Source organism: Haliotis asinina, chromosome 4, assembly GCF_037392515.1.
Source record: "Haliotis asinina isolate JCU_RB_2024 chromosome 4, JCU_Hal_asi_v2, whole genome shotgun sequence".
In the NCBI taxonomy this organism is placed as follows: domain Eukaryota; kingdom Metazoa; phylum Mollusca; class Gastropoda; order Lepetellida; family Haliotidae; genus Haliotis; species Haliotis asinina.
Genome location: NC_090283.1, coordinates 27899510 through 27917189, shown reverse-complemented (window position 1 = coordinate 27917189; position 17680 = coordinate 27899510). Strand labels below are relative to the sequence as shown.

General features: G+C 41.7%; 1 protein-coding gene across 1 annotated transcript in view; it reads left to right on the top strand.

Annotated features, from left to right (window-relative positions):
- LOC137281469 (mediator of RNA polymerase II transcription subunit 12-like protein) overlaps positions 1-17680 on the top strand; it is a 39885-nt gene that overhangs the window by 9560 nt on the left and 12645 nt on the right. Inside the window, exons 11-29 of the mRNA XM_067812713.1 lie at positions 113-212; positions 352-488; positions 4445-4576; positions 4880-5006; positions 5365-5579; positions 5773-5884; positions 6203-6495; positions 8255-8533; positions 8742-8905; positions 9434-9548; positions 9748-9878; positions 10120-10230; positions 10396-10537; positions 14075-14204; positions 14594-14818; positions 15193-15322; positions 16010-16184; positions 16429-16530; positions 17293-17367. Of these exons, the coding sequence (XP_067668814.1) occupies positions 113-212; positions 352-488; positions 4445-4576; positions 4880-5006; positions 5365-5579; positions 5773-5884; positions 6203-6495; positions 8255-8533; positions 8742-8905; positions 9434-9548; positions 9748-9878; positions 10120-10230; positions 10396-10537; positions 14075-14204; positions 14594-14818; positions 15193-15322; positions 16010-16184; positions 16429-16530; positions 17293-17367 (2895 nt within the window). The remainder of the gene's footprint in view (positions 1-112; positions 213-351; positions 489-4444; positions 4577-4879; positions 5007-5364; positions 5580-5772; positions 5885-6202; positions 6496-8254; positions 8534-8741; positions 8906-9433; positions 9549-9747; positions 9879-10119; positions 10231-10395; positions 10538-14074; positions 14205-14593; positions 14819-15192; positions 15323-16009; positions 16185-16428; positions 16531-17292; positions 17368-17680) is intronic.

Genomic DNA, 17680 nt, shown 5'->3' with positions numbered 1-17680 from the left:
ATCTAGGTTAGAAACTGTCAGTTTGATCATACTGAGATGTTGTCATACTGCTACTGCCAACTGCCTGTTTGACCATACTAGGCAGCTGATGATATGTTTCCAATACTTGTAGATCCGCGCCCAGATCCGAGCCTCTGAACACCAGATCAAACTGCGAGGGAAGGGAGCCGAGGTGCGGTGGTCATCAGACAAGTGTCAACAGTCAGCCAAAGGTAGGTTGCTTAAATCTGATCAGAAGTGGTTTCTCACCCAGTCTGGATTAGTTGCAGGTCATTTCATGTGGCTGAAGTGTTGGTATATGAGAGAGCATAAATGAACTTTTTGTCACAAGATGGAGAACTGTTGTTGCAGGGTTTGTGATCAGCAAAGTTCTCCATGTGCTGGATAACCTGGACAAACACCATTTTGACAAGGTTGACATCAACAACTCTCATGATGTGCTGTACCAGAAAATATTCTCCATCAACCAAACCAAAGATGGCAATGAGGTGAGGGACTTGTGGTATAAATGTATATACAGCGTATGTTAACATACTATTTGAACAGGATCAAAACAACTGACCCGTCACGATATGGCTGAAATATTGCCAATGTGACATTAAATATTAACTCACTCACTCATTCAAAACAACTGAGCAGTTACTTCCTGGTCCAGGTAGTGTTGATAAGATTATAATTGTAGTGTTGAAGATGATAATAAATCTAAATTATAAAGATTATAATAAATCTAAATTATTATGAATCTAAATAAATAATAAACTAATTTAAGGTAACTGGTATCCAAGGTGTGAATACAAGGTGGCACCCAGTGTTGATTTCATTTTCAGAATACTGAGGTTGATTATAACTCATTGATACTGATCTAATGCATCAGTTGAATTCACTGACGTATGTGATGGAAGGTTATATTCTTTTTCCTTTGGGTACTTAATAATTATTTTTATGTCCATTAAAAATTCCTACGACAGTTGTAACTATATTTTGAATGAAATATTTACAAAACAAAAACTGTGTTTTTGTCTCATTGGACTACCCCTACCAAGACCAGAATGGACACGTCCACCAAGAACAGATAAATCTAAGCTGGCATCTTGTGCCTGACTTTCTATGTCGTCATTTATCAGAGAAGACGTGTATGCTCCATTCTCGTTTTTCAGAGTGAAATTCTGAGGATTAGTGGCTCTAACTCAAGTACTGTATGTACGCTGTCTTTTTTATTTTATCGCTTGGGCGATTTAGATAGTCGGCATGAGTTAAGTTTCATTCATCTTTTGTAGTAACTTATGTGCCATCTTCTAACCATGTGGCTCTGCAAGATGGCGTCTGCCTTTTTGTACCTGCGCTTCGGACATGTGGGTATGGTTAGCACTGTTGTGTTACATTGGGGCTGCTTCCTTTCAACTATATTTATATGCTGTAATATTATGTAATGTATATTTTGGTAGCTTTGTGTGTTTGCAGTACATTATGCTCCGGTTAGTTGTTGCTTTAGCTTGGTGGTTACATGCTGCATGTTGTATCGCCCATGCATATTGTTTTCTATAGGTTCTGTGTTTACCACTTTGGCATATAGTTTTCATCCTCTCTTGCAGTTTAAGAAATGCATTTCATGCAGCTCTGTTCTGCCTTTGCCAGACTCACACAAAGCGTGTCTGTGTTGTTTGTTGGAGGAAGGTCATGATAACCAAGGCTGTCCTGTGTGTTTGGACTTGGGCAACATGGGCACGAGACCCGACTCTAAGAAGAAATGATCTTATTCAGCTTCCCACTCCACTGCTGAGGCCAGTGGGGAAAGGCTAAGATTGCAAAGGAACTTGCCCCCATATGCTGTTGCACCTCCAACATTATCATTTGATGATATATTGTCTTTCTTTCTGCAGCAGATGGTGTCGGTCAGATTTTTGCTGTGTGAGGAGCTTGTAACCAAATCCGTCCTTTATGATTCTGCAGGCACCTCTGTAGGGGTGGTCCTAGCCCAAGGTTTACCTCACGGTCTGCCCATACCTCTGGGGACCGATCAGACCATATCTTATTCTTCATTACTGGTCGTTCCTCGGAACCGGTACACGACCCAAGCCGAGGCTCTGGTGTGGTTCCGTCTTCCTGTGCCAGGGACACAGGTTATAACCTGTCATCTCCTGGTATATCTTCTGTGCCGGGGTTTATTCCCCTTGCGCCATTGGGTGTACCAGTTCCAGGTTTGTCTGTTTCCATGGACAATTCTCTGTCCTCTCGCTGCTGCTGGTCAACCTCGAGTTGGGGACATGATGATCCAGACCACCTCTTTCTGTCGGAGCCTTTGATTCCTTGGTATTCTGCCTTGGGTGTTTGCTCTGAATTGGCACTCAATCACAAGTGAACTAAAGAGGATACGGATGATGATGAGGTGATGGCAGGGACAATGGGTGAGGTTAAGAGCTCATTGGGTTCATCTTTGCAGGTGATGAGTGAGCGCATTGCTGTGAATCTCCCTGAAGTGGTTGTCCCTGAGCCGAGAGAATCTTTTGCTCCAACCAAGGCTGCAGATGTTCGGCTCCGTCCACTGCTACATGAGGTTCTTAATCCTATGCTAGCAGGTAATAGGTCACGCTTTGATCTCCCCGATCTGACAAGACATTACCCATTAGGGGATGAGTTAATCTTTGAGCCACCTGTCATGGATGAGTGTGTTTATGCTTTGGTCATGCTGGGGGGCTCCAGACCAATGCTCAGGTTCAGAAATCTGCGTACCACTCATTCCAAGAGCAGTTCCGGAATGCTGCACAGCAGCTTCGCATTGTGATCCACTCAACCTATCTCTGTGTTACAAGGAGAACTGGCAGATCAGGGCTTAAACAAGGACAACTTAATCTCCTTAAGGCTGGCAGTTAAGCAAGATACATGCACACTTGGCTCAGAATCATTTACATAGCTGAGCCATTTGCCACAGTGGAAGAGACATCCACCCCCTTTCACTGGAGTATGTCATACACCAGTGCTGGCCTCCAGGGAGAATGAAGACATCTTCTGTGCCAAGGTCTTAGCATTGCTAGACAATGCAGGAATCAAGATGGTTCCAGACAGTCAGGAATATCTGGGATTCTACTCGACGTATTTCATAGTGACCAAGAAGGATGGAGGATCCTGGCCCATTCTCCATCTCAAGGGTCTGAACCGTCTCATTCAGGTGCTGCCTTGTCAGATAGAGACACTTCGCTCAGTGATCTCAGCTGTCGTGGCAGATGATTGACTCCAAATACACCCTGATTTGGAGAAGTACTGTCGGTTCTCCTTTGATCTATCCCCTGATGGGCAGTGTTACCAGTTTCTGGTTTTCGTCTTAGCATCTCCACAGCACCAAGACTGTTCACCAAACTAATGTTGATTCCAGCTCAGTTAGCCAGTTTGTCATACATACCTTGATGATTTGCTTCTACAGGTGTTAGGCCAGCAGTTAACTCTCCATACCACTCACAAGGTGATGGATATCCTGATCAAGGTGGACTGGATCATCAATCTCAAGAAATCAGACCTCGTTCCAACACAGGATCTGGTTTTCTTGGGACCACGGTTCAATACTGCCACGAGCATTGTTTCCTTATCACAGGACCACATCGCCAAAGTCCAGAGGACTGTCCTACAGTTTCTTGAGTTCCCCATGTTCAGCTGTGGCCCCACTCTGAAGTCTACAAGACTTTTTTTGAGGTGCCGGAGTGGTCCCCGATGCCAATGCTTACGATTCAGACTGTCTGATCACGTTCAGCATGGAAAGTGAGATACAAAGTACCAGTTTAGATTTGCCTGTTCTTGGTGGACTGGTCCATTCTGGGCTTGGTGGGGGTTGTCCAATGAGACAAAAACATAGTTTTGGTTTTGTAAATATTTTATTAAAAATATAGCTACAACTGTCATAGGAATTTTGAATGGACATGAAAATGCTTATGAGAACTCCAAGGAGGACTCTCTTCAAAGAATCATCACACTCTACAGTTTTATTCCGGTTTAGAAATATTTAATAGATTGCTAACTGGCTTGCTAATGCACAGATATGACTGAACTTCTTTTACTGTAGGTCACACAAATTCTGTCATAGCAAGCAGCAATCTGGATGTTACTACTTTTGATTGCTGACATTTGAGGGGGTGCATCCCTAAAATGGCATGTTGCAGTTGCATCATTTTGGCCTCTGTCATGGTTGGAATAAATCCTGACTGATAAAACTTTAATCTTGAAGATTTTTATGGATATCAACCTATGAGAACACAACATTTCGGAGTTAAGCATTAACTCCAAAACGTTGTATTCTCATAATAAAGAAGTTGATATCCATAAAAATCTTCATCCCTATGTATTTCACTTCTAAATGCCCTTCAAAGACTTAATACTTATCTTGCTTATTTTGGAGTTATGCATCCTTCCCAGATCAATTTGTGAGATTGTTCCTGAGTGATATTTCCTGTTTCAGCCCATGTTAGGGGATGAACCTATTATCAAACTGCTCATTGACTGGGCAGTGACAACACAACGTACCGGGGATCATAGGGCTGTTGTAGCTGCTAAACTGTTGGAGCGGAGGCAGAACGAGCTCAGGGCAGAGGTAAATACAGCTCTGTACAGGTTAACATAATTACAGCATTATAAGACAAAATTATGATTTGGAAAAAGATGTGAAGTCAGTTTTCTGAAGACTTGACACTGGAATTAGTAGGTACATTTATTGTACACCTGTCTGTCCATGGAGGGCAGGTATATTTACTGATGTGAGATCATATCCTGATGCTGAGCTGTTATTGATAGTCATATTCTCAGTTTGATCCCATACAGGCATCATAGACCATTGACTGTGTAATTCTTCCATGACACAACATTTGCTCTAAACACCAACTTTGGGGTTCTGCAGAAGTATGGTGACACGGACATGATGGAGGACAAGGATTCGATTGGCTCAGACCAGATGATTCCCCCGGGACTACCTGCCTTCCAGTCACTGCTTATGGATTTCCTCGACAACCAGGCCCCAGTGCTAGGTACGGACGAGGTTACTGACCTCCATTAATGAAATATAGGCAGAGACATAATACTTAGGCCATTATTTCAAAATTGTGGCTTTATTTTGTTTGGTGATTGAGATTAGAAATATTCCTACTGATCCTTGAAGTAATTGTGCTTGACCACTGATTCCCTGTCCAGGTTATATGTATGCAGGTGGGAGCTGGTCCATGTTCATGATGACTTATGGTATCACAGCTACATACAGAGAGCATGTGTGAGGGCTGTAGATAGGATTGTGAATTAATGTTGTTTTAAACTAGTTTGCAAGGAATATATGTATTAATGTGTTTCTGCAAAATTGCCATTTCCATTACCTGTTTAATTGTTGTGTAGATGAAAATCCAACAGAAGAAAACAAGCAAGCATTCCGGAACCTGATTCATCTGTTCTCTGAGCTTATTCGCCATGATGTATTTTCCCATGATGCCTACATGTGTACGCTCATCTCCCGTGGCGACCTCCTTTCTTCCCCTGCTGTTATGATGCCCTCTGCAGACAGCGTGGACCTCCCCAGCATCAAGAGTCAGAACGAGAGCATCAAGCACGAGGTAATGGGTACATCAGCTTGAAAAGTACAGTGCGTAATATCTTTTGTGCAAAGTTGTTCAAATCACAGTTCAGTTAGCAGCCACAGTTTCATTACCTGATAGCTACTCCCATCTTATGCTGTATGTCATTTCGTGGGCTAAACTGCCTGTGTGGGTGTTTCCAAAGTTTTTTCATGAAGACTGTTTCTTTCAGCATCAGGATGACATCAAAGTGGACATGGACATCGGCGCACTAGTTGACACAGACTTCAACAGTCTGTATGGTTCTGTTAAGGATGAACAGAAGTCAAGCCCAGAGCCCCCAGGTAGGTGGTCCAATACAGACCACTCTGTAGTGAGAGAGTGGATGTGCTGAAGCACACTATATATGGTTTATTACCTAAGAAGATCCTAGTTAGAACGGATCTTCAGTAACCCATGCTTGTCGTAAGAACTGACTAACAGGAACATGGCCATAAAATTATTGCAACGGAGCTTAGCTTACAAGCTGTTTGTTTCTTATGTAGCCATGGCGTACCTGACAGACCATGACAAATGCTAGGATGAGGATGACACCTAGGTATTATTGTTATTTTAGTTTCCACTGCATGCACAAAGTAACTCTTACCGTATCCTATTGCCAGCATCTGTGAAATCAGTCAAGTCGGAGAAGGATCACACCCTCCAACACAGTGATGCCCTTCCCACAGTCACTGCTCCAAAGGGCCCATCACGACATATGCTGTTTGCCACCCACTTCCCCATTCCGCAAGATGAATATTCCAACCATGAGTGCAACCAAAGACTCATCGTCTTGTACGGTGTCGGCAAGCCCCGCGATGAGGCACGACATGTCCTCAAGAAAATCTCCAAGGAGGTTGTGAAGTTGTACAGCAAGAGGAACTGTATTGATGTCAGCAGTGGGGACCTTGGCAAGGTGAGTTCTTGTGGTTTACTGTTCCATCAACCTGGGGAGTAGTTGAACTGCCATTATGGATAAGGTGTATATGATCTGTTTTAAGCAGCATGGTTGAAGAAATGGTTGAACAAGCTACTCGGATGTGAGCCGACAGCCATCTCTTTATTTCATAAACAAAGTTTACTAGCCAGTTTCAAACTTTGCATATAATAGATGAAAAGACTGTTAGAATATCTGATTTATTGCACCAACTATATCACATAGTATCTATGAATTAGGTGTGAATAATATGTGAGCAGTGCTGTGAAAAAGGCAAGAGTTCCACCCGTACCCCACATTTTTAACATAGAATATTTCCATCTTCCCCAGTTTAATATTCCAACACTGAAGTAAGTTCATTGATTGTTTTTTGTACCTGTTCTAGTTTATTGAATTTATATTTAGGGTGATTTGTGCATGTCAGTTTGTAAGTTTGTCTTTTGATTAGGGTGGGCGCTACGGGGAGAACTCTTACCGTAAAAAATAGTAGTACGATTAAAGAACATGTATGCGGTTCCTTCCATTATGTAATCATTCATACTGTATAAGCACATATAATAAGATGATATTTGAGCAGTGATTTATCGTGACTTTTATTATAAATTAAGTTAAGGCTGAAGGACATAAGTCCGTGGATTAAGAGAGAAATTATACCAGCTTCAAATCTAATAGAATATCTAAACATCTAACGGCTTCTGCCTCTATCCCCCTTAGATTTGAACCGTGACAAGAAAGATATCTTTTATCAGGTAAAATGATTTGACTAGAAGCCACAAAATAAGGGTCAGATTTATAGGTTAGGGCCCTTGCAAAGTGCAAATTTAAGGGGGGATATTGGTGGAAGTCTTTCCTGTCTAACTGTACTTATTATATAGTAGTTTATGATAAGTATATATTTCTTATTAATTTGCAAGCTCACTTGTAGTTTTAACAGAGAAATATACCTCATCAATGCATTATTTTAACGCATCAAATTCATGCACAACTGTATACACAGACATATCTATTGATACATGAATAGGAGCCAAAAACAGTCTGACCTGTTATATAGATAGATAGAGAAATCCTCAGCCAAAAAAACCCGCACTGTTTGCTGTGTGAATTGTATGGGACAGTGGACTTGTAAGGGTAGTACCTGTACCCTGACCAGCTGTTTGTTGACACAATGCTGAACTGTAGGCAAGTGGACTTATGAGGGCAGACAATGCAGTGCACTTGTCAACAGATTGAAAGTCTATTGGGAGGCTAGTAATTACATAAGTTACACAAATGCCCAGGTAAATCTTCTTGTTACTTTTTGCATAGTGTGTAAGTGATATAAGCTGGTACAGCCACTTCATGACACAGAATTGGGACAAATCAAAATATGTCACCAAAATATTTACAAAACAGTAACAAATTATCTCAGCCATACACATGTTCAAGAAAATCATGAAGTATACACTGGCTTGCATGTATTGTTCAAACAATAATGTCTCATCTTGTTTTTAGACAGACATATAATAACACATGGGTGTACAGGAACAGCCTTACTGAGACATTCCATCTGAATGTCAAGACACTATTGTACTTGTACTTCAAGCTGACAGTCTGAACATTGTGGAAAATTGTAAGAATCTTTAACCATCAAGGCCTGAAAACATTTGTATGTCCATGTAGTGGTATCACGATGGAGATGCTCAACAAGAAAACAAACTTCACCAGGAGGAATAAGCATCTTTTTCTGTTAAACTTTCAGGTGAAGAAGAAGAAAGAGAAGGAAGGGGAGGCAACTGCTGCTGCATCTGTGTCTGTGGTGCTGCCAAACTATGAGGGCATCTTCCAGAAGTTCCAGAAGCTGTCGTACTACGACCAGCACTCCGTCACAGAACAATGCTGTGCTGCTGTCATTGAACAGATCAACAGCTTTGTGTCGGGCAGCTCTAGTTATCTCCCCTTGGTGGACAATATCTCCTATTTATTTGACCTGATGGAATACTCCCTGAATATCAATGGTCTCATTGAGTTTATTTGCCAGGTAGGTGCACTTCATATATGTTATGTCAACAAAAAAATCAAATAAATATTGTCAGCAAATTATCAGCTAAGGCAAGACACTAGAAATATTACCATATGTTACAGAGCACACAGTCTTTCATATTAGATCTCATTTCTATAAATATTATTAAATTTCTTTACTGTTTATTTATGTGTGGTGCTGTTTTTCATGAGTCATACTGTTGCAGATGTTGAAGGAGATGACGGAGGTGGAGTTGCAGCTGAGGAAGAACAAATCGTCTCTTGCAGGGACATTTACCACGTCCCTGGGGTTGTGTATAGTCAGTGTACTCAGGCAGTATCACACCTACCTCCTGGTGTCTCAGGATCTCACATCACAAGCATTTGAGTAGTGAGTTGAAACAGACCCAAAAAGAACTGGGTGAATTTGAAAGTTTTCCACCTGAGTGTCAGTTTTCTCATTTCTTGCTGAAAGCAAAAGCATGATCCTGCAGGGGTGGTTTCGTAGTCGGTATTGCCAAGCTACCAGTTTTAATGATTGTTAATTTTGAGCTATGTGTCTAACTTCTGATAGTCATAAGTCTTCAGTATTGTGTGCAAAAACATTTTGATTCACATCATTTTAGTATTATGTGATATTAAATGTCAGTTTGGAACACCTGATGACCTGAGTGATTCATGAACCACTGAGAAACAATTGAACATGTTACAAAGGAGACCACATTCTATTGTATGAATGAACCTGACTTGGAGAACAAAGTTTGGACCAAGTCAGGGTGAGCATGGGAGAGTACCCAGGATTTCATTTTAGGCAGGAACTGTGGGACTATTGCAGCAGCTGTACTTTGAACGAATCTCAGTGTGTTCTGTGCGGCAGGCTGTATCGACCATGGTATTTATGGAGGTGGTTGTGTTTCAGTCTGTTCCTGCTGTGGAAGACCGTGGAGTCGAGTAATCCCGGGGAGTGTATGTCTGCCAAGCGTTGTATCATCTCCTATCTCTGTGATGTCTACTCTGCTTGTGCTTTCCTCAAGGTTAGCTCACATCACTCTCTCAAGTTTCTGGGATGTTGCTTAAATTAACATATTATAGCAGATCACATAAATTTTTTTAATTTCTCTATTTTAGTTTTCTTTAATGTAATTTGCTTTTCATGACCCTAATATTCATCTTTTTAAAATAAAGATAAATTGAAATATTTGATCTGAAAACCGAGGACTAATCTGTTTTCAGTCTCGGTTCTCTGAGATGTTTAGCACTGCTCACTCCCAAGTTAAGCAGACAATCCATGTGTCAGTGACTCCGTCAGCTTCCAACTTGCGCTGGGACCCTGCCTTCATGATAGAGCTCATCAGTACAGGAAAGTAAGTCAAGAGGAGGGAGATGTCAAGAGACTTGATACGTATGAACATCCCATTGTCAGAGCACTGGGTCATTAATATATGCTGATTTGTAAGGGCTTGTGTCCAAGGGTTGATTTCAACTTGAAGTTCAGCTTTGTATTACGTAACTGTGTATTGAACATTTTTTGGTATGTGAAGGAACATAATGTCTGCGTATCTTGTGTAGGTTTTACAGGTGTTCTAAAGGTATGTGTGTTTTCAGGTCCCAGCCAGACCTGCAGGTGGTGAAGCAGCTGAGTGAAAATCCTCCTAACAGATACAGCTTCGTCTGCAACGCCACCCTCAACATCTGTAACTCACAGGTCCCAGAGAGGTGAGTCCTTTTACCTGCATCCAGTTAGTGGAGGATCAATGGTTGAATGCAAGTTACTGCTTCTCAGCCTCCTTTGCCCCTAAGCAGCTAGTCTGACTCAACCATAATCTGCTCAAGGAGTCTTAATCACTTCTGTTTAAGTTGTATATTCCCTGTGTGTTTCAGGTTGAATGAGATCTCGTTGTTGTGTGCAGAGCTGACAGCTCGGTGTAATCCCCTCAGCTCTGAGTGGCTGGGAGTTCTTAAAGCTCTCTGTTGTTCATCTATGCACAGCAGTGGATTCATAGATGTCCTCACACAAATAGATGTAAGTATAGGACAACCTCAGGACCTTCTTGGATGTCCTCACACAAATAGATGTAAGTATAGGACAACCTCAGGACCTTCTTGGGTGTCCTCACACAAATAGATGTAAGTATAGGACAACCTCAAGACCTTCTTGGATGTCCTCACACAAATAGATGTAAGTATAGGACAACCTCAGGACCTTCTTGGGTGTCCTCACACAAATAGATGTAAGTATAGGACAACCTCAAGACCTTCTTGGATGTCCTCACACAAATAGATGTAAGTATAGGACAACCTCAAGACCTTCTTGGATGTCCTCACACAAATAGATGTAAGTATAGGACAACCTCAGGACCTTCATGGATGTCCTCACACAAATAGATGTAAGTATAGGACAACCTCAAGACCTTCTTGGATGTCCTCACACAAATAGATGTAAGTATAGGACAACCTCAAGATCTTCTTGGATGTCCTCACACAAATAGATGTAAGTATAGGACAACCTCAAGACCTTCTTGGATGTCCTCACACAAATAGATGTAAGTATAGGACAACCTCAAGACCTTCTTGGATGTCCTCACACAAATAGATGTAAGTATAGGACAACCTCAAGACCTTCTTGGATGTCCTCACACAAATAGATGTAAGTATAGGACAACCTCAAGACCTTCTTGGATGTCCTCACACAAATAGATGTAAGTATAGGACAACCTCAAGACCTTCATGGATGTCCTCACACAAATAGATGTAAGTATAGGACGACCTCAAGACCTTCATGGATGTCCTCACACAAATAGATGTAAGTATAGGATGACCTCAAGACCTTCTTGGATGTCCTCACACAAATAGATGTAAGTATAGGACAACCTCAAGACCTTCTTGGATGTCCTCACACAAATAGATGTAAGTATAGGACAACCTCAAGACCTTCTTGGATGTCCTCACACAAATAGATGTAAGTATAGGACGACCTCAAGACCTTCTTGGATGTCCTCACACAAATAGATGTAAGTATAGGACAACCTCAAGACCTTCTTGGATGTCCTCACACAAATAGATGTAAGTATAGGACAACCTCAAGACCTTCTTGGATGTCCTCACACAAATAGATGTAAGTATAGGACAACCTCAGGACCTTCATAGATGTCCTCACACAAATAGATGTAAGTATAGGACAACCTCAAGACCTTCTCGGATGTTGTCTCATAGTTAGATGTAAGTATAGGACAACCTCAAGACCTTCATGGATGTCGTCTCATAGTTAGATGTAAGGATAGGATGACATCAGGACCTTCTTGGATGTCCTCACACAAATAGATGTAAGTATAGGACAACCTCAAGACCTTCATAGATGTCCTCACACAAATAGATGTAAGTATAGGACAACCTCAAGACCTTCTTGGATGTTGTCTCATAGTTAGATGTAAGGCTAGGACGACATCAGGACCTTCATAGATGTCCTCACACAAATAGATGTAAGTATAGGACAACCTCAAGACCTTCATGGATGTCCTCACACAAATAGATGTAAGTATAGGACAACCTCAAGACCTTCTTGGATGTTGTCTCATAGTTAGATGTAAGGCTAGGACGACATCAGGACCTTCATAGATGTCCTCTCACAGATAGATGTAAGTATAAGACGACCTTAAGACCTTCATAGATGTCGTCTCACAGATATATGTAGGGATAGGACGACCTCAAGACCTTCATAGATGTCGTCTGTCAGATAGATGTAAGTAGACAACCTCAAAACCTTCATAGATGTCCTCACACAAATAGATGTAAGTATAGGACAACCTCAGGACTTTCATGGATGTCCTCACACAAATAGATGTAAGTATAGGACAACCTCAAGACCTTCTTGGATGTCCTCACACAAATAGATGTAAGTATAGGACAACCTCAAGACCTTCTTGGATGTCCTCACACAAATAGATGTAAGTATAGGACATCCTCAAGACCTTCTTGGATGTCCTCACACAAATAGATGTAAGTATAGGACAACCTCAGGACCTTCATGGATGTCCTCACACAAATAGATGTAAGTATAGGACAACCTCAAGACCTTCTTGGATGTCCTCACACAAATAGATGTAAGTATAGGACAACCTCAAGACCTTCTTGGATGTCCTCACACAAATAGATGTAAGTATAGGACATCCTCAAGACCTTCTTGGATGTCCTCACACAAATAGATGTAAGTATAGGACAACCTCAAGACCTTCTTGGATGTCCTCACACAAATAGATGTAAGTATAGGACAACCTCAAGACCTTCTTGGATGTCCTCACACAAATAGATGTAAGTATAGGACAACCTCAAGACCTTCATAGATGTCCTCACACAAATAGATGTAAGTATAGGACAACCTCAAGACCTTCTTGGATGTCCTCACACAAATAGATGTAAGTATAGGACAACCTCAAGACCTTCTTGGATGTCCTCACACAAATAGATGTAAGTATAGGACAACCTCAAGATCTTCTTGGATGTCCTCACACAAATAGATGTAAGTATAGGACAACCTCAAGACCTTCTTGGATGTCCTCACACAAATAGATGTAAGTATAGGACAACCTCAGGACCTTCATAGATGTCCTCACACAAATAGATGTAAGTATAGGACAACCTCAAGACCTTCTTGGATGTTGTCTCATAGTTAGATGTAAGTATAGGACAACCTCAAGACCTTCATGGATGTCGTCTCATAGTTAGATGTAAGGATAGGACGACATCAGGACCTTCATAGATGTCCTCACACAAATAGATGTAAGTATAGGACAACCTCAAGACCTTCTTGGATGTTGTCTCATAGTTAGATGTAAGGATAGGACGACATCAGGACCTTCATAGATGTCCTCTCACAGATAGATGTAAGTATAAGACGACCTTAAGACCTTCATAGATGTCGTCTCACAGATATATGTAGGGATAGGACGACCTCAAGACCTTCATAGATGTCGTCTGTCAGATAGATGTAAGTAGACAACCTCAAGACCTTCATAGATGTCCTGTCACAGGTAGGTGTAAGTATAGGATGACCTCAGGACCTTCATAGATGCCTTCACACAAACAGATGTAAGTACAGGACAACCTCAGGACCTTCATAGATGTCCTGTCACAGGTGGATTTAAGTATAGGATGACCTCAGGACCTTCATAGATGCCTTCACACAAACAGATGTAAGTACAGGACAACCTCAGGACCTTCATAGATTTCCACCCTCAGTAGATATACGTACATCATGAACTCCATAAATGTTTTTGGGGCTAAAATGATACGCAAAGTTGGAAGTCAGGAAGAACATTTTGTTGGACAAAACTAGACAGGTCAGAGGTCACTGCACTCCCACCTTTAAGGTTTTTTCTGAATAGTTGTGCCTGAAGTTGTTTTTTCTGTTGAGCTGTCACTTGCGAATGATTTGGGTACCAAATCCAAGAACCAGGTTATTTCTGAATGCACATCTTCTCATGTACAATGAATAAGTTTGACTTGACTTTTGGTGTATGTAAGTTGACATTATGATCCTAAAGTATATTCCTGTCTGTTGTAGGTGAGTGACCTGTCCATACATGACTCCCTGGCTGTGTTCACTGCTATCCTGATTGCCCGCCAGTGTTTCTCCCTGCAGGACCTGGTGGTGCATGTTGCACTGCCTTCCCTCCTTGCTGCTTGTCCTTCAGGTAATGACCCACCAGCTGAAGGAGAAAGAGGCTCCAGTTAACCTAGATCTCTCCACTTGGTATCAGCATCATGTCATGATTTGTTTTGATATTTTTGCAGGCATAATGAAGTTATAAATTCTTTGTTTCACATTGAAGGTAGACATTCCATTTATGTTTAAAATTGTTTCAACTATAGCTGTAACTATCAGACATTGGTAACATGACATCAGGCCCCAGTGACATGGCATCACACACCAGTGACATGACATCAGACACCAGTAACATCAGACACCAGTGACATGACATCAGACACTAGTGACAGGACATGAGACACCAGTGGCATGACATCAGACACCAGTTACACAATATCAAACACTAGTGACATCATATCATTATGTCCCTTATAGCTGGTGGGGATCAAGATGCGGAGCCAGGAGCGCGACTCACCTGTCATCTTCTCCTGAGGTTGTTCAAGACCCATGATCTAGTCCTGCCACAGCCCACCTACGGGGGCGGGATACGTAACCCACCTATGATCAAGGCATCATGTGACCGGCATCTTCTGGAGGCGTCCCATGACAGCATCACCATTGGTCCTGTCATGGCTGTCCTGAAGGCCATGCTTGTGATGGGTAAGTGCCATCCACAATGATCAACTAGCTATAATGCCTCTGACTGATTTTTTACATGTGCATTGAGGTCATGGAGATCACCCATACTTTGTTTGTGCTAAAGAGTTGATAGAAATGGAGGATTGTCAATGTGAGAAGTGAGATGTTTTTTTGTATGTCATTGGTGACATGTATCATTGCATATGTTGTCAGTCAGTTACGTAATTGCAAAGACATTAAATATAATGATAAGAATTGTACAAGAGTAAGTGATTACTCTAAAACTTTACTTTGTTGCATTTTCCTGTTATGTGCTTAAAATTTGTATCCTTATCAGCACAATGGTGTGATGATTTATGACATGAGTGTGACCAACACCTGCGATACATCGACAGGTGATTCGTGCAATGATGAGTCTAAGTCTAAGTCAGCGTCCAACTCCAACCACAAGGACAAAGGTGATGACATCATTCAGACATTGTTGCGAGGACTGGATGATGACGTTGACATGGACATGGTGCTAGGGTGAGTCTTACTTAAATCATCACTGTTTCCATGCAGGGTGTAGTGATCTCCCCTTGTCTTCTTGTTGAGTACAGTTACCTCCCCATGCCTTATACTGAGTGTAGTGATCTCCCTTTGCTTTCTTGTTGAGTACAGTTATCTCCCCATGTCTTATACTGAGTGTAGTGATCTCCCCTTGTCTTCTTGTTGAGTACAGTAATCTCCCCATGCCTTTATACTGAGAGTAGTGATCTCCCTTTGCTTTCTTGTTGAGTACAGTTATCTCCCCATGCCTTATACTGAGTGTAGTGATCTCCCCTTGTCTTCTTGTTGAGTACAGTTATCTCCCCATGCCTTATACTGAGTGTAGTGATCTCCCCTTGTCTTCTTGTTGAGTACAGTTATCTCCCCATGCCTTATACTGAGTGTAGTGATCTCCCCTTGTCTTCTTGTTGAGTACAGTAATCTCCCCATGCCTTATACTGAGTGTAGTGATCTCCCCTTGTCTGCTTGTTGAGTACAGTAATCTCCCCATGCCTTTACACTGAGTATAGTGATCTCCCCTTGTTTTCATGCTTTGTGCAGTGGTCTTCCTTTGTCCTATCCAGGCTGCTCAACCCTTCTTATGGTCATGCTTTTATGTCTCAATGGGATGCTAGTCCTGTAATTAGAAGGAAAAGATTAGCTTTAGCCATGTTGTTTGTGCAGTGCCCCATCGAAGAGCACGAAGACGGGAATGGAGAGCGCTGGCCTGAGTGAGTTCTCCAAGCATGCCCTGAAGGAAATGTGTGACCAGACGTGGGTTCAGGAAAAGTTCCTCAAAGACCCAGAGCGTCTGTTTGATGGGGACACACTCATTGACCCAATGCTCACCAACAAACAGGTAAAACTGCATGCTCAAGGTGGGGGTAGTGAGATGTTTAATTGAGGCATTATAATTGGTAATGTAGCTAAGGCTAAAATCATTGACTGAGCAGGGTGCTTTGAGCCTTATGAATGTAACATAAAGAATATCGTGGCGGTGAAAGATGTACTGAGCTGTCTACAGATGATCTGGTAGCCCAGCTAGGGTGTCTGCGAATACTTAGGTACGGCAGTTGTGTCTGACACTGTGTTCTAACCCCCAGGCTCAGCAGCTGCTCCAGATGATCTGCTACCCCAAAGGTGTGCCAAACCAGGTGGAGGGCAGTGAGCCAGACAACAAACAGGTCATCCTCCGTATCCTGGAGGTGAGTAACAACATTTTGTAATTAAATATAAAGCAATGTTAATTCTCAACAGGCTTGTATAGATATCAAATAGCCTGCTCTTACAATTCAGTTAGGTATGGTTTTGATAAAAAGGAAGCAAATGAAAAACTGATGATAACAAGGTTTGCACGGTCTAGGCTTTAAATTGGAATCTGCTTTCAAAACTCAGAGATTTTGAATTGTCTGATTGAAGGCCTTTCTTTGGGATCCATCTTGAAAAGGGCTAAGTATCTTGAAAAGATTGTGTGTTTGTGAACCAATAAGAATGTCCTGACAAATCTGTTTGAAAGCATTCTTGGTACTACATATTGTGTCTATGTTTAATGAGATTCATGTTTCGTAAAGGCCCTACACTTTGTTGGTTGTATGAGAGCAATAACTGAGAAGCATCATGATGATGATGATGATGATGATGATGATGATGGTGATGGTAGTGATGATGATGGTGGTGATGGTGATGATGATGATGATGATGATGTGATGACGATGATGATGGTTGTGGTGATGGTGATGATGACGATGGTGGTGATGGTGATGATGATGATGATGGTGGTGGTGATGATGATGATGGTGGTGATGATGATGATGGTGGTGGTGATGATGACGATGGTGGTGATGATGATGATGATGAAGATGATGATGATGATGATGATGATGGTGATGATGACGGTGATGATGATGATGATGATGATGATGATGATGATGATGATGATGATGATGATGATGATGTCCATGATGCAGACACTTGACCAGTGGTCGCTACGTGTGTCCTGGCTGGAGGTGCAGCTCATGTTCAAACAGGCCACAACACAAACAGTAAGTAACTTGGTTACCACCAGCTAACGAACATGAGGAACTAGTTTGCTACTCATGTACTATTTGTGTGAAATGACAGTGACAATATGTATTGCAATGCTTCAGTCATGATACACTTCTCAAGGGAAACAGTGTATGTGGAACATTGAATGCTAAATGTGTGTTTTTTCTTATTGCTGATGAAGAAATGGTGCAGAATAATATCAACAAACATATTGACTAATGCGTGTATTGTGTCAGCTTGTTCAACTTATCTTTGAGAGATTGGAGCCATCCGCTTTATTCTTGACAGTGTGTTGTGCCATGTTGCAGC